This window comes from Condylura cristata, unplaced genomic scaffold, assembly GCF_000260355.1.
Source record: "Condylura cristata isolate star-nosed mole 26May11 unplaced genomic scaffold, ConCri1.0 scaffold00017, whole genome shotgun sequence".
In the NCBI taxonomy this organism is placed as follows: domain Eukaryota; kingdom Metazoa; phylum Chordata; class Mammalia; order Eulipotyphla; family Talpidae; genus Condylura; species Condylura cristata.
In genome coordinates, this window is record NW_004567118.1 from 35,155,934 (window position 1) to 35,178,638 (window position 22,705).

At 36.5% G+C, this 22,705-nt stretch overlaps 1 protein-coding gene across 1 annotated transcript in view; it reads left to right on the forward strand.

Annotated features, from left to right (window-relative positions):
* The window catches only part of SSH2 (slingshot protein phosphatase 2), a 225,926-nt gene that overhangs the window by 73,052 nt on the left and 130,169 nt on the right, over positions 1 to 22,705 (forward strand). The window contains exon 2 of the mRNA XM_004684824.2: positions 15,333 to 15,376. Within this exon, the coding sequence (XP_004684881.1) occupies positions 15,333 to 15,376 (44 nt within the window). The remainder of the gene's footprint in view (positions 1 to 15,332; positions 15,377 to 22,705) is intronic.

Here is a 22,705-nt window from a genome sequence, read left to right on the forward strand (position 1 = left end):
AAAAAATAATAATAAATAAATAAAATAAAATCTTTTGGAAAAAAAAATCTAAGTGTTTTAAAAGTCGTAGAAACAGATTTTGCTTTTTGCACACAAGCTTTTTGAAGTGAAGTATGGAACAAAAACTGAGTATTTACAACCCTTTAGTTTACATTTATTTTGCCTCTTTACATTATTCACATAACCAGTATAGTTGTTGGTCTTTATTTTGGTCAATATGAAGGTAAGAGCCATGTATTTTGCATTAGTTTGCCCAGTCTTCCCTGTCCTAAAATACATCATGGGACTTGTTCATGTAAAACAGTGGTCCAATCAAATAAAATTTTTTTGAAGCTTCACTAGAGAAATGTTTTGGCATTTCTAGTATTTTATTTATGTGAACTGTTTTAGACACTTTGACTTATATATGCTAGCAAAAAAGTATCTATAAACCTAGTATTGATCAATTATTAAGTTATATGCTCTAAAGGCTTGAGAATCAGCTCTGATTATATTAATAGTTTTTTACAGTTGTCCCAGATAAATTTTTTATTGACATAACTTTAGTTTATAACACTGTATAGATTTCAGATATAATTTCTCACTTCAGCAGCTTTATATATCATACCATGTTCACCACCAAATATCCAGTCATTAGTTAACGACTGATAACTGTTAACTACTTATTTCCCATTGGGTTATGTGAGTATTCAATTCTGACTTCTTAAAGATACGAAAAAATGTCGCCTCATCAATTAAAACAAAATTACCACTCTAATGAGGGAGGTGATAGTTGGGGAGGCTATGATGTAAGCGGGCAAGGAGTACATGGAATCTCTTTGTACTTTTTGTTCAATTTTAATGTGAACTTAAAACTTCTAAAAGTCTATTTTTTAAGCAAAAAAAAATACCAAAAAAATGGAAGTTATTACCTCGTATAAAGTCAGTTCATGGTATAGTCTCTATGGAAATACTTGATACCAGTAGTGACTATTCACATATGTTCACATCAGATACCTAGATACAGTTGTAAAATACTTAATGATTTTCTTCAAAGCTTACATACAGTTTTCCTATTGCTGAAAAAAATTGCATGAAAGCATTTTGTGTGTTATCTAAATTTAATAGCTTGAGGGTATTTTTATCTGTAGCACACTTTTTAGCTATTTTATGTCATAGTTTCTGTTGACTGTTTAAAGTATATAAAATAGTATATAAGGTTTCATTTTGCCAATACTTCTTTAGTAGCCTTGGTTATTCTTTTCATAGGACATTTAAAGCATTGTTTAGCAAAGAAGTTACAGTTCTTAGAAAATTTGACCTGGAAGTAATAAATATTTCATAGTAGTTGCTTAGACCTGAATACTGATCAGGGTATTCTGGAGAATGCCTTTATATCTACCTTTGCCTCCAGGAGTCACATTTTTGTATGGAGTTACTGATCCTTTTATTGGTTCTTTAAATCTACGTGTATAGGCAACTATTAGAACTGTACTAGTTTCTCAAAAAGAAATATTTAACCAATGAGCTTATTTATATTGGAATCTGTAACTGTATCTTGCCTTTTGTTGTTTACCCTTTTATTGTCCCCTTTCCTTTCCAGTTCTATTTAGTTTGGGGGAGAGGCCAGATTAAATAATATGTTACTAATAGATAATATAGGATAATGAGCAAAACAATATGACTATATCATTATATACTTCCTGTTGTTATTTGTCTTGACTGTCAGAGTTCTAATGACCTCATGCATTACTTATCAGGGATATTGTGAGCTTCCTGTGAAAAGGGTTCCACTGAGAAGTTGGTTATGTTTCTTCTGTACTAGATGTTAATTGGTGTTGATTGGTGAAGGAATGTCAGAGATAGTACTGAAATTTTTTAACTACAGTATTCCAGTATTCTCTATTGAAGTTAAAAGAGAAAATTTTATATGTGCAAGACACTATAGATGCCTAAATGGGGAAAACAAAAAATGTATTGAAAAAGAAAAAATTTGTCCTCAAGTTAATTTTCAAAATTTAATGTAATTCAGTCATAATTCAAAAGGGATTTTTAAAAAAGATTTATTTATTTATGCATACAGAACTAGGGTACAGACCAGAGGTGCAGGGTCAGTGAGAATATTCACTAGAGACAGAGTGGGTAGCAAAACAAGCTGATGAAGTACACTGCTGAGGGGAGCAGCAGGTGGGTCAGGAGAGGTCTGCCGTGCCATGTGGATCACCTCTGGGGCAGGGATCGAACTCATGCGGAAGTGGCTTTAGCTTCTTAGTGCTGTGCTTTAATCTGCTGTGCCATCAGGGAAGGCTTCAAAAGGGATTTTTAAAGCAAAAGACCTAATAAATGAACCTAATAAAGTTCATTTGAAGAATAAGTGGCAGAAACTGGACAAATTAAAAGATGGAACTTTTACAGTCAGATATCAAAACTGTTTTAAGCCTTGAATACTTAAACAACTCTCCTTAAAAATTAATTCACTAATGGCCCTCCCTGGTGGCGCAGCGGGTTAAAGCACTGCACTGAGAAGCTAAAACCACTTCCGCATGAGTTCGATTCCCGCCTGCTCCGGAGGTGACCACATGGCGTGGCAGACCTCTCCAGACCTGCCAGCTGCTCCCCTCAGCAGTGTACTTCGTCCATCTGCCTGTTCTGCTCCCCACTCTGTCTATGGTGAAGCCTCTCGCCACCCCTGAGCCTCTGGCCTGTACCCCAGTTCTGAATGCACAAATAAATAAATCTTTAAAAAATTAATTCACTAATTTATCTATAATTTATTGTGGTGTTTAACTTATGATACCTCGTATTTCCCCAAAATGTCAATTTTCAGGGGGAATTATGCATTATCTGATAACTGACCCATTTCCTCCCATTGACTTAAAAATCTACCTTGAAATATTTAATCACACATTAAATATTTTCATATACTTGATTGCTGGGCTTTCTGGTTCCACTATACTGATCTTTCTTTTAGTGGCACTACACTTAAAATTGTTATTGGCTTAAAATATTTATTCAAGCAAAACAAAAAGAGAGAGAGAGGCTATCAAGAAAAAGATTGTTAGGTATCTATCTAAAGTAAATTAAATAGAAACCACTCCTAAAAGAAGACAATGATTTAATTCACTCATTTGCTTCATTCATTTCTGCTCATGGGGAAACTAGGGGTAGATATGGCTATAACAATTGATAAGCTAGAAGTTATTACTGTCTTTTTTTTTCTTTAAATTATATATAATAAGGGCCTCCCTGGTGGCATAGGGGTTACAGTCAGTGCTATCAAGCTGTTTGCAGCCAGGGAGCTGACCCACATGGCAAGGCAGACCTCTCCTGTCTTGCCTACTGCTCTCCTCAGCAGTATGTTTTAGTAGATCTGCCTGTTCTGCTCCCCTCTCTATATCTGGTGAATCCTCTCACTCCCCACAACTCTGACCTGTACCCCAGTTCTTATATGTATAAAAAATAAATATTTTTTAAAAATCATATATAATAAATAATGTCTGAAGACTGAAATCTATAACTTTATTTTAAAAGGCCACAATATGTGGTCTTTCATTTAAATATTTATTGAGTATTCCTGAATTCTGGGGTTATGGTGGCAATTAAGTTATTGTTTCTGCCTTCAAACTTACAATGTGGAAACCAAAATCTAAACAGGCAGTATGAGGGTTGCTATATTAGAAAACGAGAAAAAGCATGGGATTGAGTTTCAAAGGAAGGGGTCTGGAGAAAAGGTCACTGAAGCTAGAATCTGAAAAATATATAAGTAGGCAAGCAAAGAGAAGGTTTGGTGACATACCCTGAGGACGTATGAACATAAATTGTGTGTTACCTGAATAAACAAAATAAATGAGTTTTCTTAAGAAGAAAGATAAAAGAGAATAAAGTACATTTTAGACAGAAGGAGTGGTGTAGCAAAATCTAAAAGATAAGGGGTTCTGGCTTCTTGGAAACACTAGTACTACAATGGATTTCAGTATAGCAAAATTCACCTGCAGTTGAAGTATTTTAATTTATGAAGCCACATGTTGACATTTTCTTTCTTTCTTTCTTTCTTTTTTAGGGTCTCTTTATTTATACAGACAGAACTGAGGTACAGGTCATAGGTGCAGGGAGTGAGAGGATCCACCAGAGACGGAGTGGGGAGAAGAACAGGCAGATTGATTAAAATACACTGCTGAGGGGAGCAGCAAGTGGGTTAGGAGAGGTGTGCCATGCCATGTGGTCCACCCCCCTGGCTGGGGATTGAATTTGTGCTATAGTGGCAGTGATAGCTTCATCCTGCTGTGCTTTAACCTATTGTGCCACCAGGGAGGGCCCTACATGTTGACATTTTCTAAAAAACTGTTATTTTCCAAAGAGAAAGAAAACTGTGAAACTGGTATTGGTGACAAATGAATGAAAACTACTTCCAGCCAATGGCAGCAAGTCAATTTACTAAATAGGATTGCCCTTGCATCTTGATGACTGCCATTTTGCAAGAGATCAAATTAGAAAGTGTATATGGTTCTTTGCAAAAATCTAGCCTTAGCCACTAAAAAGTTCTATGGAATTCCTGTTAACATTCATGTTATGTCTTAGTGAGGCTTGAGTTCCACAGACCCATATTGACAGCTTCTCAATCTGCTGAGATAGATACATATATGAGAACATCTGTCTTGTAGCTTCACCATACTCAGACTTCAAAATGGTATGAGTCCTTAAGACCAAACTCTAACCCAGTTAACCAAAAGAAGAACCTAGGTTGACGTCATGGTCTAGTTAGTATACACATTGTTAGGAGTTGCCTTGAGTGGTGACTGAGATGTGCCTGAGATGGGTGGGGAGCTAGCCAGTGATGAGTGCTGCTATTGGAATTCTAGGTATGCTTGCCGTGTTTACATATGTCTGTCAGAGAAGCCAGATCCACACAGTATAACTTTTCAGTCATCAATTTTGCAATTAAGCATTTTATATTCCCCCCCACCAAAATTAGTATGTTGTACTCCTAAAACAAAGTTGTATGTCAATTTTATCTCAACAACAACAAAAAATGTAAACAAGTTAAAAAAAAAAAAGAAGTATTTTATTCTACAGAAAGCCAAAGACTCTATCCGAGGTTAAAGGCTCTGAAAAGGGCCTTTAAGCAATAACATAAGATCTTTTCTGTTAGTATTTTCTTTGGACGCACTGTTCCTCCAGTTGGTCCTAAATGTAAACTTTGAATTGTCTGACCTCTAGTGGAGATCTGTATTTAAGCTAACCATCATCTTCTGGCTTTAAGTAAAGCACGTAATTTTTCTTACTTGGCTTTCTAACTTTTAGCATGTTCCTTATAGAATTTTTTATTACTACCAAAGCAAGATATTTATAACTTTATTCCATTTTCTAAGACACGGATAAATTCCTTTTCTGGCTTTCTCATAGGATCAGATCCAGATCCCTGTTACCTGCCTTTCCTTGTAGCTTACCTTAAGGCACACTCTGGGTTTTCAACTAAGCTGGTCAGTTCACCACCGTTTTCATGTGTCAGTGTATTCCTGATGTTCTTTCATTTTGCTCATGTCTCAAATACCCCATCATTTTCTATGCTTCTTCCTTTAAGATTAGACTCAAAGCTCACTTGTTCTATGAACAGTGCACTCACAGTGTTCTCTTCTGAGCATCAGAAGATAGCTCTCTTCTTAACGCTGTGAGTTGTATTTCTTTTTCTTCTTCTTTTTTTTTAGATTTATTTATTTATGCATACAGAACTGGGATACAGGCCAGAAATGCAGGTGCATTAAGAGGCTTCACTAGAGACAGAGTGGTGAGCAGAACAGGCAGATAGACGAAGTACACTGCTGAGGGGAGCAGCGGGCGGGTCACCTCCGGAGCAGGTATTGAACTCATACTGAAGTGGCTTTAGCTTCTTAGTGCTGTGCTTTAACCCACTGCACCACCAGGGAGGGCCTGAGTTGAATTTCTTAAGCCATGCATTTGCACTGCGCTTTCTGGATCCATATTTGAAACATAACAGCCTTAAATCTTCAGGTAGTTAATTCCTTGAGTATTGTTTCACATTTTTTTTGCTTCCCTAATGGAACTTAGCAGCCCTAATTATTTATTTGACAGTCCATACCCTGACTTATCTTTTCCCCTGTTGATAGCTGAAAAACTTACTGTCAAGTTTTAAAGATGAATATTAACAAAATAGCAATGCATTTTCTTCTAAGCAAACTGTTTTAACAGAGCACCTATTCTTTTTTTTTAAAGATTTATTTATTTATGCTTACATAACAAGGGTACAGGCCAGAGGTACAGTGGGTGAGAGGATTCACCAGAAACAGAATGGGGAGCAGAACAGGCAGATTGACAAAGTACACTGCTGAGGGGAGCAGTGGGCGGGTCTGCTGTGCCATGTGGGTCAGTTCCCTGGCCGGCCAGGGATCGAACTTGTGCTGCAGTGGCTTCAGAGAGCTTCATAATGCAGTGCTTTAACCCATTGCGCCATCAAGGAGATCCCCAGAGCATCTATTCTTAAATGCTCTAATTTCTTTTTGGTCAGAACTGTTAACTATATTTATCAACTCCTTAGTTTGAAATAATTATGAAAAATCATGTTCTATATCCATAAGCAATCTAAAGGCTTAATATTAAAAGAAACATAAGTGAATTTTATTTAGCCTCCCCCTAATGTTATTATTACCTTTCATAGTTTACAGTCTTTGTGGAAATAGGGTGTTCGTGTTTAGCAGAGAACTTGTACTAAAATTAAAGCCAAGCTAAATAATTGTAGCTAATAGAACATACACACACACAAAGAACAGATGTTATTAGGTGAAAGGGGTATGTATGGACTATTTCCAGGGTAAAGCTAACATCAGAGTCAAGATTTTTAACAAAGTATAGTGAATAGAAAGTTATTCCTGTAGGTAGTAATGATATTAAAAATATTTAACAGCCAGTAGGGTACAGCCATCACCCAGTGAGAACAGGCAGGAACAAGACCTGGAAGTCCACTGCTGTGCCAGGCATTACTCTGCCTGTTGCTGGGTCGTGAAACAGAGAGACTCTTGGTGGCCTCTTTTATGATCTTTTATAAAAGTATTTCACAGTTTAAACAACTAGTACATTGATTGTTCGTTGAACCCCTATATCCTGAAAGAACTTAAGGCCATCTGTCCATATTGAGAGTTTAGGCTCCAGTGAAGAAAATGGACCAAGTGTGGGGTTCTCATATTGTGGGTATGGAATTTCACTTGAATAGAAAGGAACAGAATCTGGACAGGGAGATAACTCAAAGATGAGATCTTAGGATCAGGCCCCCATTGATGTACCTCGAATACTCTTTTAATACAAGAGGAGTAGCTTATTCCGGCAAAGGTATATTTGATCTTCCCAGACAGAATCCTGACTCTGCTGCTTACTCTTACAGGTTGCTTTGAGCAAATGATTTCACTCTCATGAGGCAATTTGTTCAGCTGAAAAGTGCACTCGTCCCTGGGTTTTTCAAATGAGATAACAGTCATGAAGACATTAAATTATAGAGAACAGGAAAATGGTGCAGAGACATGCAGAGTCTTCTTATCGTACGGATGTTACTTGCTTTCTACCCAGTATTTAGCATTCATCTTAGATATCCTTAAACCAAGGATATAATCAATAATTTTTTGGAGATAAAGCACATGCTATGTTGGAATTAAACTAAGGTTTATTCCTAATTTTGCTACTTACTGGTTATGACACCTTGCTTAGTTCTAATTCACCTATTAATAACTAAGAAGCTAAAAAGCAGCTTCCACATGAGTTCAATTCCTGCCTGACCACATGGCGTGGCAGACCTCTCCTAACCCGCCCACTCCTCCCCTCAGCAGTGTACTTCATCTATCTGCCTCTTCTGCTCCCCTCTCTGTCTCTGATGAATCCTCTCACCCTCCACATCTCTGACCTGTGCCCTAGTTCCATATGAATAAATTAATAAATCTTTAAAAATAATAATAATAATATCCTCTGAATATCTTCTATATGACTTCTATATGACTCTCACGATGTAAACATAGTCTTGGCCTTATGGAGTTTATAATCTAAAAAGGAAGAGAATAGATCTTTCTGGAGAAGTGGGTTCCCATCATCACTGATCTCCCTGGTACTGATATACTTACCTCAAGGAAATATTAGTTATGTGTTCCTTTTTGATATTTTTCCCAGACCTTTAAGGTAAAGGTGTTACTTTATCAAAACTGGATGTTTTTCCAGACCTTTAACATAAAGGTTTTCTAGCTTAACTGTTTTTCAGTTATCCATGGAGCTTTTCAAATGTACAGATTCTTGGGCTTCATACATCACAGTGTGCTAGTAGTTGATTAAAAATCAATTCTCTGGGCCCTTCCTGGTGCTGCAGCAGGCGACAGCTCAGCACTGCAAACTGGCCACAGTCGCTTCAGTACGAGTTCAATCCCCAGCCCTGAAGGTGACCCACGTGGCACAGCAGACCTCTCTTGTCTCACCCCCTGCTCCCCTCAACAGTGTACTTTGTCCATCTGTCTGTTCTGCTCCCCACTCTCTCTGGTGAATCCTCTCACCACCCCTGGTACTCTGGCCTGTATCCTGGTTCTGTATGCATAAATAAATAAATCTTAAAAAAAAAAAATCTGTTCTCTGAACATGGGCTGACTTGTAGCATTTTCTGATTTTCCTGGTAAATATTCCCACCATAGCCAATTTCAAGCTAACAATGTGAGTCTCACTAGATTTCTAAAAATCAACGTTGATTCTCATAAGATTGTATTAACCAGCTCCAGTACATCATTGGTTGCATCTCAGAGCTAAGAAATAAAAATCTGTGGGCATAAGACCTAGAAATTATTGTTATCCAAAAGTTCTGAGGCTGTCCTGGTGGCAGACAGAGGTTAAAGACAGCACTATCAAGCTATCACCAGCCACTGCAACACAAGTCTGATTCCCAGCAAGGGAGTTGATTCATATGGCACAGCAGACTTCTGCCTCTCCCACGGTTCCCACAGCAATATATTTCAGTTCATCTGCCTGTTCTCCTCCCCTGTCTGTCTCTGGTGAATCCTCTTACACCCTACACTTCTGGCCTACACCCCACTTCTTGTATACATAAATAAATAAAGGCTTTTTAAAAAAAAAAAAAAGGTTCTGAAGGGAACCATGGTAAAGAGTCAATGACTTGTGAAGCTTTCATATTACATGCCTGTCAGATATAACAGGTAAAGAACCTATTATAAAACGTGTTGCTTTTTAAAACCATATAGCCTCAAGGAGGTATATGGTTGGTGACAGAAAAAGTATAACAATCCTGAAATTATTACAATTGGGTGAGTTAACTTAAATATATTGAGTAAAATTTTAAAGTAGAATAGGACTACAAACAAAATACATCCAGTGACAGATATATATGAGGAGCTCAGTTTTCTATTGAGCATTTACTGGATTGTGACATCTCAGCTATATTCTAATCAAGCTGTTTTCTCATCACTGAGGAAATAACTCATCAGCCATCCCAACTGTGATTCATATATATTTTTATTTTAAAGGAGACACTTGAGAAATAGGTGTTGTCACAGAGGTATTCTGTTGCTTAAAATCAGGGTCAGAAAGTTTATCTAGTGCTTTGCTTTTTTTTTTTTTTTTTTTTGAAGATTTATTTATTTGTGCATACAGAACTGGGGTACAGGCCAGAGGCTCAGGGGCGGCGAGAGGCTTCACCAGAGACAGAGCAGGGAGCAGAACAGGCAGATCAACGAAGTACACTGCTGAGGGGAGCAGCGGGCGGGTCAGGAGAGGTCTGCCACGCCATGTGGTCACCTCCGGGGCAGGCGGGAATCGAACTCATGCAGAACCGGCTTAAGCTTCTTAGTGCTGTGCTTTAACCCGCTGCGCCACCAGGGAGGGCCTGCTTTGCTTTTTAAACCTTGTCATGGGTGCATACTATGACTTTGTTTTCACTTTAAAGATTGCATATATTCTGGCTTCCTGGTTTTTACTTTAATAAAATTTTTTAAAGATTTATTTAAGCATACAGAATTGGGGTATAGGCCAGAAGTGCAGGGATAAATGGTAAAAGGATTCACCAGAAACAGAGTGGGGAGCAGAACAGGCAGATTTACTGAATTACACTTCTGAGGGCAGCCAGAAAGTCAGAAGAGGTCTGCTGCGCCAGGGGAGTGCCCTCCCTCGCTGGGGATACAACTTGCTGCTTCACAGTGCTGAGCTTTAGCCCATTGCACCACCAGGGAGGCCCTAACTGCCTTTTTTCTGTCCTGTTTATTTAACCTACATATTTATTAGTTAGTCATCAGGATTGGGAAGTTTGATTAAAGATGACTGCCAGTTCTTTGTTCCTTCTCCCACAGAAAGGTAATGTAATTCCCCTTCCCTTGAATCTGGACTAAATTTCTTCAGTACACCAAGTAAGCTTGCTAGTTCTAAGGCTAGCCTTTTGAAGCCTTGTGCCACCATGTAAAAGGATCAAACCTGAAACTACTGTACTTTTCTTTTGGGAGGAAAGAGGGGGTGTTAAGCTTATTTGATTTTTTAAAATTTTGTATCATTCTTCATTTTGTACATTTATGTACATTTTGGACATTTGTGTACGCTTTCTCCTCTCAGATGTGATCCCATGAAATGCCCACCACTAGTTCACCCTACCCATCACCATAGTCCCTTGTGCTCTTCCCACTCCTGTTTTGAATTTTCACCTCCTCCTTCCCTGAAGAATATATCTGATTTATAGTTGCCTGTTGAGTTTGATTTTTAATGTATTATAATTACCCGGTCCCTTATTTGTTTCCTCTACATTCCTCCTGTAAGTGAAACCATCCAATTTTTTTTTCTTTCTTTCTTATTTTACTGAGCACATCCCTTCCAGCTCCATCCATGTTGCTGTGAATGTCATGAGTTACCTTTCTTGATTGCTGAGTAATATTCCATTGTGTGTATATACCACATCTTTTTCATCCAGCCATCTAATTTTGGGTATTTAGGTTGTTTCCATAGCTTATCTGTTGTAAAAAGGGCTGTACTAAACATAGGGGTGCAGGTGTCCTTTTGAATTAATGTTTTTGTGTCCTTTGGGTAGGTTCCTAGGAATGGAATTGCTAGTCCTTATGGAAGCTCCATTTTTAGTGGCCTGAAGAATCTCCACACAGCTTCCCATAGTGATTGGACCAATTTGCATTTGCACCAGTAGTGTAGTAGTGGTAAAAGGTAGTACTCATTGCGGTTTTTATTTGCATTTCCCAGATTACAAGTGATGTCGAACATTTTTTAATATACCTGTTAGCATTTGCATTTCCTCATTAGAGAAGTGTCTTTTTAGCTCTTCTGCCCATTTTTTTTGACTGGATTGTTTACTTTGTTTTTGTTGAGTCTCTTCAGCTCTTTGTAGACCTTTGTTATCACACTCTGGTAAGTAGTATTGTGTGCAAATATTTTCTCCTAATCAGTGGGGTGTCTCTTTGTTTTGGTTAATGTTTCTTTTCCTTTAATTTGAGATCTTAATGTAGTCCCAGCTGTTCATCTTTTCCTTCACTATTTTTATTTAGGTGATAAGTCTTTAAAGATGTTACTGAGATGTATGTCATGTAGGCTTTTGTGAGGCCACTGTACTTTGAGGAGATTCAAGCTGTAGATACTCTAATTGACATTTACAATTGAGTCTAACTTCCCCAGCCATCCAGATTAAGATATTGGACATGATATGAGTGAAGCTGATTGTACTCTCATTACCCTCTAACTAAATTTTATCTAATTAATATTTAGTGAACCCCCCAGCAATGCATATGGAACAGAAAAATTATCCACCTAAGTACAATTTGAATTACTAACCTGTAAATCATGAAATATAGTGTGGTAGTAGTTTGTTATAAGATAATGGATAACCATACTCTATGTTCCTGTTTTTGTCTGTTGTTTCTAGCAAAGAATCTTAGTCTTTTCTTACTAGTAGCCAAGTATTAGGGCTGATGCATTTATTTCTGCCTTGGGCCTTTATTCTTTACATATACTGCTTTCAAAAGCCAAAAGCATAGCTTTATCATTTCTGGTTTCAAAGTTCACACCTACCCTTAGAAAAACTTAGATTGCTTTTCTGTCTGACAGACACCTCTTAGTGTTAGTTTATTTTCAAGGACAGAGGTAATAGATACATTATTTGAAATCCAATTCATGGATAATCTACAGCCATCTTTCTGGACCATAGGACTATTATCTTAACATCCCTACCATTATAAATTCATAGCATCAAACCTACTTGATGGTCTTCATCCCTAATACCTCTGTTCCAGAAATCCACAGCTGCTCACCATTTCCCAAGTATATCAGATTCTGTCTTATTCTTCTTCCTTTCTATTCTTTTTGCCAACTCTTTCACTTAAAATTCTTTTCTTCCTATTTTCCATCTACCACATACCCAGTCTGCGAATCAACTGTGAAGCATTCCACAGATAGTCACTTCCTCCTCTGTTGCTGCTATAGCATTTTGTCAATCCATCTACTATAACGCCAATGATATTATTATTTTTGGTATAAGGAACTGCCTCCCTTACTACAATGTGAACTACCCAGGGATAAGGGCAGTTTTTAAATCTCTAGTGTCTCATATCTAACTCATAATAGATATTATATAACACTCAATGAATGTTGAATGAATATATAAATGAGAACAAATGAATTATTCTATCCACTTAACCAAAGTGAAAGTGTAAGGTACTGCTCCTACATCTTAATCACAGATCATCTCCTAAGCAACAACAGCCATTCTTTTAATCTGACAAAGCTAAAATATAACTGGCTTAGAGTTCTCACTAGCTCATAACCTAGTGAGCTAACATAACCTGTTTGCTCCAAGTGTTTATATGGTTTCAGTTAACTGCTCTGATCATTCATTCATTAAGCTCTCTCATATCCCATTTGTGCATAGGCAATTATGCAAAGCACAGAGTGAGACACAAAAAGAACAAAGGCATGGCTACTGATCCTAAAGAGATCATAGTCTAATGTTGAAAGAGAAAACAAAAACTCATGAGCAAAACAAGTAGTATCACAGGAAAGCTTCAGGTTTAAAGGGAGATACATATACCTATGAGTCAGGTGATAAAAGAAATGTCATGAATTACTGACATTTGAAACCAACTTTGAAGACATGATGGAATATAAATGATTCCATTTATATGAAAATTGCAGTCATAACACAGTATACTAGTTTTTTATGAGAAAAATTGGACTGGAATAAAACTCAGAATAATGGTTGGTTCTGGGTGGATTGTGTTGGGTATTGACTGAGAAGGGGCATTAGTAAGATTCCTGAAGGAATAGAAATTTTCCACTTCTTGTAGAAGTTTGGGTTACACAATATATACATTTATCAAAACTCACTAAATGATGTATTTAAAACTTATATACTGTACATGCATAAATTAAAAGAATAAGAACTATAATTCCATACTCTTATTATATGCATTTAAAGACAGTTGTACTTAGAAATGCATCAGAAAAATAAAAGAGATTGATGGATGTGTAGGGAGATGGGTATTTAGTAAAGCAAGCATAGGATATATAATTGGTAGAGTCCAAATGATGGATCTACAGGTTAGTACTGTAGTTTGCGTATTTAAAAATTTTTAATAATAGAATGAAAGCAAGACATTTGTATAAAATTTACATTTCAGTATAATAATCATATCTTGGGAGAAGAATAGAAAAGAAGATAGTATGTACGTAAGTAGATGTAAAGCTATGGCACTCTTTCAGCTCTGAAGTGGAATGCTGTGATAGGTATTCCTATTTTATTCATATCTTACATATATTTTAAATACATTATATAATATTTCATACAATTAAAAATCAGAGTAGTACATCAAAATTTGAGATCTGTTAACTAGTAAAAACTATAATGAAGGACCGTTCATTAAGTAACATTCCTACCATGTGACATTTCTATTTATCCCAGCATGTTTGGGCCCCACAAATCTAACACAATTGCTTACCTGAATCTTCATTTTTATTCTTGCAAACTTTCCAGGGTCTGGTTATTGACTCTAGAAATATCTAGTTCTTTTAACTTTCTTCTCAATCCCTAAAGGGCATATTTCTGAACCAAAAACCTCCCCTGCCAGAAAAAGAGTGTATTGTACTATGACAGACTATTCTTCCTGTAGCAGCAGTCTTTGCTGTGGTCTTACCATTTGTGGAAAATATTTAATATGTCTGAAATCTAGTGAAAACAAAAGGGGAATAAAAATTATAAACCTGGCTGTTTCTGCTTAGGAATGAAGACACAGTGGTGCAGAAGTAAAGTGGGTATGGCTCCACAAACTAGGAAAGTGTAAGTGGCTCACCGGATGGTATTATATGTAGTTTTTGAGATTATTTTTCTCCTATTTTTGAATTTACCAAACAGGACAAAAGTTACTAAAAACAAATATAAAAGAGAGAACATGTTAACACCTCCATTATCATTAATTATCTCAACTTTTCTTACTTTTCCTTTAGGGTCAGTATTTTTGTCTCTATGAAGAGCTGTGTAATATCTTTATATATAATAATTTCTAAGTTAGGGCAGGGATGAGTAAATTACATATTTTTCAGCAGTATTTTACAAATTTTAATCCTAGCCAAACCATGTGTGGTGTTTCTTTGGGCCACTTCTTTCCTCTTTGTGAATTTCAGTTTCTTTATCTGTAAGGTAATTTTATTTCATTGAGTCTATATTGCCATAAATACCTTCTAATATATTACGTGCCACTAAGGAAAAAAAATAGATAACGCAACTGAATCATAATTGTTTGCTTTTTATCGCACTATTTATAGATTGTCCTGAATATATATGTGTGTTATAATTCATGAAAAACACAGTACTTTCAACCTTCTGAGTTTATAAGGAATAAGTAAGACTTAAAGTATTGACCAGAGTTATAAATGCTCAGTAGCGTTGGTGGTGATGGTGATTTGATCAAGACCATGTTGTGAAGTGTGGTACTCATTGTTTAGGTTATTCTTTGGGGATCAGAATCATTAGGTAATCTTGATGAGCTTTGTCAGAATATCCACTTGTTTTGAATTTAAAATTAATTAATAATAACTTAACATCTTCCCTTAATTTTCAGAAGTAATTCTTTTAATTATTAGCACTTTGTTACCTTTGAAATTTCCTCGAAGACTATTACTAAAGTTTTCTCCAGGAATAAGTTCTGTTGATATATATCACTTTCTGAGTTGGTTGAAGTCGATTTCTATGAAGGGAATTTAGTTAAACTGCACAGTATGAATGAAAGACCCCAACATTTAAGACTTTACGAAATTGCATTGTTGACATTATGATGTGAGGCCCAGATCTTAAATAATTTTTTCTCATTTTCCTGTCTACATAGGAGGCAGACAGTGGGGAGGAGGAATGCCGATCACAGCCCAGGAGGTATGTTTGTTCTCTTTATCCTGTAGTACTTCTCTAATTGTTTACCAGTTTGTTCATATTAACTTATCTTGGGTTCCAAATTGTTTCTCTCAAAATGGGATTGTTTTAAGAATCCAGATGCTGACTCAGAGCATTTTAAAATGGGAACTAAATTCCCTTGCCCTTTAGGAAAATGTCAACTAAAGAATATTTCAAACTCCAGTTTTATGTTTATCTTTCATTTTGATAGATTTTGGCAATTATTGATTAGTCAATATCCTGCTTCCTTAAAAAATGATATACTCAATAACTTAACCAATCTTTTAAAATACAGTGAAATGTTTTTCATCCCCCTCGTGGATAGTAGGTGTGTTGTTATAAGGGTACCAATACCATTATTGTGAGAGAAATTTAGGAAGTATATAATAACATTTCTGGTAGCTCCTTTGAGTGTTTTTTTTTTTTTTTAAATCAACCCACTCCCACAAGTAAGCTCTATATGGTTATTTAAGTGTTACCAAAGTTGTGTCTTCTGAACTCAATCAAATGAACTATCCTGGACGATAAAGAGAAAGGGTTATAAAGGGTATAATCATGTTCAGTGTGGAGAGAAGCAAGCTAAAGGGAATGTGTCTGTAATGGATAGTTATTAGGTGTTTGTTGATATATACTTCACTCTCGTAAAGTACAAGTTAATGTAAAAATACTTTTTATCAGCAACTGAGGTTATTCAAAGTACGTTTTCAGTCTTGGTTATTACAAAGAAATTTGGCTTAATGGATAATTTTGTACTGTCTCATATTGACAAGCTGATAGTGTAGTGTCATTCTTTTTGTATAAGGCTAAAATGTAAAAACACAGAAAACGTATTAGCTAAATGCTCACCAGAGGCATCATAACCTTGTTCCTATTAGGTTGTTGAAAGGATTCCAAAGGATTCTTAAATTTTCCAGATGCCAAATTTAAGAATCTCTGGATTAATTTCAAGCTTTATGTATTCACTTGGCATCTGCTGGGATACTTGTTTCAAAATATTACATAATGATGAAGCTATGCAAGTCTGTTCTCTTATTCATAGCACTGTATTGTCAAGCCTTAAAAACCATAAGGGCGCCTGTTCTTTAAAGCTGTTATCAATCAGCCTAATTAATATGACAAGCAGAGGATTTTTTAGGTGGTTTATAGAATAAGAAATGGAGAAAAGTCTAGTAGTACTGATTTAAGAAGATCAGATAATAACCTGTTTTAATTTCTTGGTTCAGTATGTTTGCCAGGCTGTTTACAAATCTAACTGACTCCAAGCAAAGAAACTGATATTAAGTGCCAATTGAATGTCCCATACAGATAGATGGCTGATTTTTGTGTGTTTGTATGCTACTAATTTTTCTGGCTTTCTCTATGATTTGCCACAGAATAAACCAGTATTGCATTAGTGTCTTCATTGAGTATGCCTGGATTCATCTTGTCAGTTTGTGGATTCAGTTGTGGTTTACAATACAGAATTGAATCATAAACAGCATATCATTAAACTAAATGCTGGTTCCAGGTGATAAAAAAGATGTTGCATTAGTAATTTTTAATCAAATGCCATTTATTGAGAAAGTCATAAACTAAAAGTAATCTTTAAATTTAACTAGCGCAAACTCTGATACTTTTAAAAGCCAATGTTCATGGGCAATAACAGCAAAGTAGATAAATTAGACTATATCAAAATTTAAACTTCAGTGCATCAAAGGTCATAATACAGCAAAAAGGCAACCCACAGAATATTAGAAAATATTTTCAGATCTTACAGCTGATAAAGTGCTTATGTCCAGATTATATACAGAAGTCTTTCAAGCCAACAAGAAAAAACTAACAACCTGTCCTAACTTGGGCTACTTTAACAAAATACCATTATATGGTATTTTGTTTAGGTTAAACAACAGGCATTTTCATAGTTCTGAAGCCTGGGAAGTACAAGATCACTGTACTGTTCCTAGTGAAAAACTTTCTTGACTTGTAGACAACAGCCTTCTTACTATGTCCTCTTGGGGCTATGAAAGAGAGGGTGCTCTGGTCTTTTTCTCTTCTTATAAGGACATTCATTAATCCCATCTTGGTCCCAGCAACCCCCAAAGTCTTAACTTATGCTAGCATCGATGCTAATATCTGAAGTTTAAAAGTATCGTCTAAATATCCATTAAATCAGGCCCTCCCTGGTGGTGTGATGGGTTAAAGCACAGCACTATGAAGCTATCTGATTCATAGCCACTGCAGTGCGAGTTCAATTCACCACCAGAGTGCAGCAGCCCTCTTCTGTCTCGCCCACTTCTCCCTTCAGCATTGTATTTTAGTACATCTGCCTGTTCTGCTCCCCACTCTGTCTCTGGTGAATTCTCTCACCCTCTCCTCCGCACGTCTGGCCTATACCCCAGTTTTTGTATGCATAAATAAATAAATCTTTAAAAACAACATCATAAATAAATAAATATCCATTCAATCAAATATGGGTGAGATTTGAGGCAAAATTCCTCTGGTATTATGAGCCTATAAAATCAAGCTATGCATTTCCAAAATACAATGGTAAGATAGGCACAGAATAAACATTCCCACTTCAAAAGAAAAAATAAAACAAAAGAAGAAACCAGCCCCAAGTAAATCCAAACTAGTAGGGAAATTTACATTGGATCTTAAGACTCAAGAATAACCATTTTGGGGGGAATGAGAGTAATGAAAACAAAGAGAATAATCCTTTTTGGTATAATACTATGCCCTCTTGACCCACTGAAGGAGTGGCTCTATCTTTAGGACCCATTGAAGTGATAATGTCATCCTCTCGGTCAACAGGATATTGGAGTGCTACATGTGTGGCAGCCTACATGTGTCACTCTTCTGGATGGTGGTCCCACCCTTTGAAACTGAAGTAGAGGCTGCCTTGCAGGCCCTGGTATGGGTCATAGTCAAAATAATCATCAAATCACTAGAAAATACTTGGTGTTCTTTCTAAACTTACTTTCTTATTTGTTGCAAAGTGAACAAACTTAGAATTTTCTAAATCTTTAAGTTCTGCTTTCTTTTTGTTTAAAAAAGTCCCTTCGATTCATTTATTTTCTTGTATCTTACTATCAGCATTCAGGAGAAATAAGCTGCCTCCTGAATACTTTGCTGAGCTAAACATCAAATTTCGTAGTTCATAAGTCCTACTTTCTACAAGACAGAATATGGACACAATTTAGCCAAGGTTTTTGCTATTTCAAAACAAAGGTTGCCTTTTCTCTGTTACCCAGTAACATGTTCCTCATTTCCATCTGAGATGTCATCAGAATGGCCTTTCTCACCATGTTTCTATCAACATTCTATTCATGATTATGTATTCTCTAGAAGATAGAAGACTTGCTCTCCAACTCTCCTTTTCTTTCTGAGCCCTCACCAGAATTTCCTTTCATACTTCCTTCATGATCTTTGAAGTTCTGCCAATGCAATTTGGAAGGTTGTATCAGCAGTGTGACATAGTTTCACTAAATACTGACTGACTGGCCCTTCCTGGTGGTGCAGCGGGTTAAAGCACAGCACCAAGAAGCTTAAGCCGTCTCTGCATGAATTCGATCCCTGCCTGCCCCGGAGGAGATCCACATGGCGTGGCAGAACTCTCCTGACCCGCCCGCTGCTCCCCTCAGCAGTGTACTTCGTCAATCTGCCTGTTCTGTTACCCACTCTGTCTCTGGTGAATCCTCTCACCCTCCGCATCTGTGGCCTGTACCCCAGTTCTGTATGAATAATACAGAATAATAATAAATCTTTAAAAAAAACAAAAACTGACTGACCTGCAGTAAGGTCTGCAAGTCTGGTGCCAGTAATCAATACTGATGACCAAGTCATCAGCCAATGGGATAACCTGGTTAAGGAACAGCTGCTGCTGTTTCTGAATGATAAAAAGAATGGCTTATTGAACATGTAAAGAATATATTCCACTCCAATTATCTGATTTAAGTGTTCTAATGTTAAATATTTTGAACACTTCATTAATACATGTCTTTTCATAAAAAGGATTATTACATCTTTCTGATAAGTAATCTAGGACAATTCCACTGTTCAAAACAGGAATCCAGGAACTGTCAACCCAAGAGATTCCAATCAAATTATCTCAGATATCCACCACTGCTATAATTCCAAAAATATTCTCACCTTATGGTGAGAATGAACATAACAACCAGGATGATGGAAGCAGTGATTTGAAGATGGTAAGAAGGAATGCCCAATAATACAGTTTCAAAGATCTGGGGGAAATAGTTGTTTGTTTTTTCAAAGACAAATGAATGCTGAAGCCATTCAGGATAATTTTTCCCCTCAACTCAATTATACATTATTTGTCACCAGTTTTTATTGTTAATTACTCTGAATATGAGATTATTTTTCAATCCACTCTAAGTTTAGGACATTCCTTTGTAGTTTTTCGTGCACATTAAAAATTACTATTGAAATAAATTCTTCACCTTTGGAAGTGTGCTTATTTCTACAGGGTACTTCAAATCTAGCAATGAAAAAAAAAACTTGCAGGATAGGGCATAGAGATATAGTAAGATGGGTTAGAGGAATCTCAGGAAATCTCTTAGAGGAGCTGACTCTTGAATGAATAGGATTTAGAAGAACAGAGTAAGAGCAACTATAAGAGGATTGGGAGAGTGGGAGGATATCATCAGAAATCTGGAAGTAGGTACTAATGTGTTTCAGGGGCAATACACCAATAATTGTCTTTATCTTACAAGCAGAGGCTAACAATGTTATGCACTATAGAGCAGAAGTTACTAGAGGTGGGCAATGACCTCCCATCTGACTAGCAGCATGAGGGTGGTAACTGTCTTTTACCCCAATATTTGTAATGATTTGCATGTAGCTGACAGTAAATTCTGTCAATGAATGAGAATAGAATGGTATCTTTAGTAAAAGTGACTTAGTTGATAGAAAAGTTGAGAAACAGGAAGAGTTCACTGATCATGTGATACAAAGTACTTGAGTAGCATAGTGAAGGAAAGCATGCAGTGAGGGGATGTCTTTGTGTCAAATATGGTTTTGCAATGACTGTGTTACTAATTCATTCAATTTGTGGCCAAATCTTTCCTCCAAATCTGTTTCTGGTACGTAGTTTTTTGCCTTTCACTTGCTCTGTTTATCTCTTATTCTTGAGGTATGACATCAGCCTATTAAATTTAATTTCAACCTGTTTAATGAAATAATTTTTATTTGTATTTAGATATCATAAGTTTAATAAATGTGTTACTTTTCCCATCTCTTAGTTGTAAAAAGACAACAGATATACTTCGACTTCAGTATATGTCAAATCAAAGAATATGTTAACCAAGAAAATATTATACTTACAACAGAGAAGGGAAATTTTCATTGTAAATATTTATGATACTGTACTTCAAACTTTTTATCTTTTTTAAAATTTGAAAAATAGCATACCAAAGGTTGCAGGTACAGAACAAGGAATGTTTTTTGTCTTAAGGTATATTTAATAGTAAGATGCCCCGTAACCTCACTTTTCTGTATCAAGAAATAAAATAATATTTCAATTATTTGTTGAGCTCATAATAGGGTTTATGTCATTTACATACACAATACACATATTGTTACATATATGCATATATACATCTATGTGTTGGGTTGTGCATTTAAAATTTTTTTTACAACAGTAGAGCTTTACTTTAATTAAAAATTGACTCTATCACACTGAAGATAAACATCATCGTTATCCACTTTTTTGAAGTCTGAATCTCCACCTCCCACCATGTGGCTTACTCTTCTGAGAGCTATCTCTGTTTATAACATTTGGGTGTGGCCACCAGGGGGCGTAGTGAGCTGTCCTTTCTCTTGATTTTTTTTTTTTCCACTGTGGGGAATAGCTCCTTCAAATTGGTAAGTGTCCATTTTTAAATAGCCACTTGATATCAGTAAGAATTTTTATATCATTTAAGTACTCTTTGCTTCTGAAGAATGTATTTTTTAATTATTTTATTTGATATGCTTTGCTTCTGGTAACTATAAAAAGTATTCTTCTGAAAATTGATTTGAACATCAAATCTGACTATTGCAGCCACAATTAAATTAGGACTATCTTCTTTTTTTAAAGATTTATTTATTCATACAGAACTGGGGTACAGGCCAGAGATGCAGAGGGTGAGCGAGGATTCACCAGAGACAGAGTGGGGAGCAGAACAGGCAGATCCACGAAGCACACTGCTGAGGGGAGCAGCGGGCGGGTCAGGAGAGGTCTGCCACGCCATGTGGTCACCTCTGGGGCAGGCGGGGATCGAACCCATGCGGAAGTGGCTCAACTTCCCAGTGCAGCGCTCCAACCCGCTGCGCCACCGGGGAGGGCCAGGACTATCTTTTAAAGCTAGGTAAATAGTTTTCTCCAGATGTTATTCTTAATTACTTAAAACCAAAAATTAATTTGGTTTTAACTTTGTCAAACTACGTTTTGGAAAAATTATTGTCTTAAAAATTATTAACTTTTTATTATTAACTTTGTCAAACTACGTTTTGGAAAAATTATTATCTTAAAAAACCCGAAGACTAATAAAGTATCAAATACTTTTCACTGCTGACAATGGATTCTGGAAAGATGGTGTAGAAGAAAGCACCAGGAGCCTCACCTAACCAACAATTTTACAAACAATCTATCTGACATGACTGTTTTAGAACTCTGGAATCTGTTGAAGGCTTATGTCATCCAGAGGAATTAGATATTAAATTGTGGACAATTTTAGCTTAGTTCTTAGCAGCTACCCATTCTCCAGCCTTAGGATAGCAAGCTGTTCCACACATGTTCCTAGACCAGCTTGCATAAAGTTTGTGGAAGACAGGGTAAAGGACCATGTCCTCCAGGTATCATGGATCTATGATTATGGTAGATGATCACTAATACAGAGTAGGACAGATGCAAGCTGAAGCCCCTACTGTTCTGCCCCACTGTTGCACTTGCCAAGGCCCTGTGGCTAAAGTTAGTTCCAAGGATTTATAGCCAGTGGCCCTTTATTCACGTCCTTTTTTTTTCTTTTATTTATTTGTTATTTCCTTTTGGGGAGTCAGACATAAAAGCCCATGACATTCAATACCAACCACACAGGAGGGGAAAATTAGAAAGTGGTTTTGCAAGCCCAGAGAAATTCTCAAAAATGATGAGAGTATCTTAAGTCTACAACCCAGGCTGACCCTTGCTTTGTACAGCAATACTTTACAAAAGCAAAAGTAATAGCAAAAAATAGTAAACTCTGGGAAGGTGGAGAACTAAATATTTTTTGTACTTCTCTACCCTCCTACTCCAACTTAGAATCTCAGTGTCCATTAGGAAATATTAAGGGAACT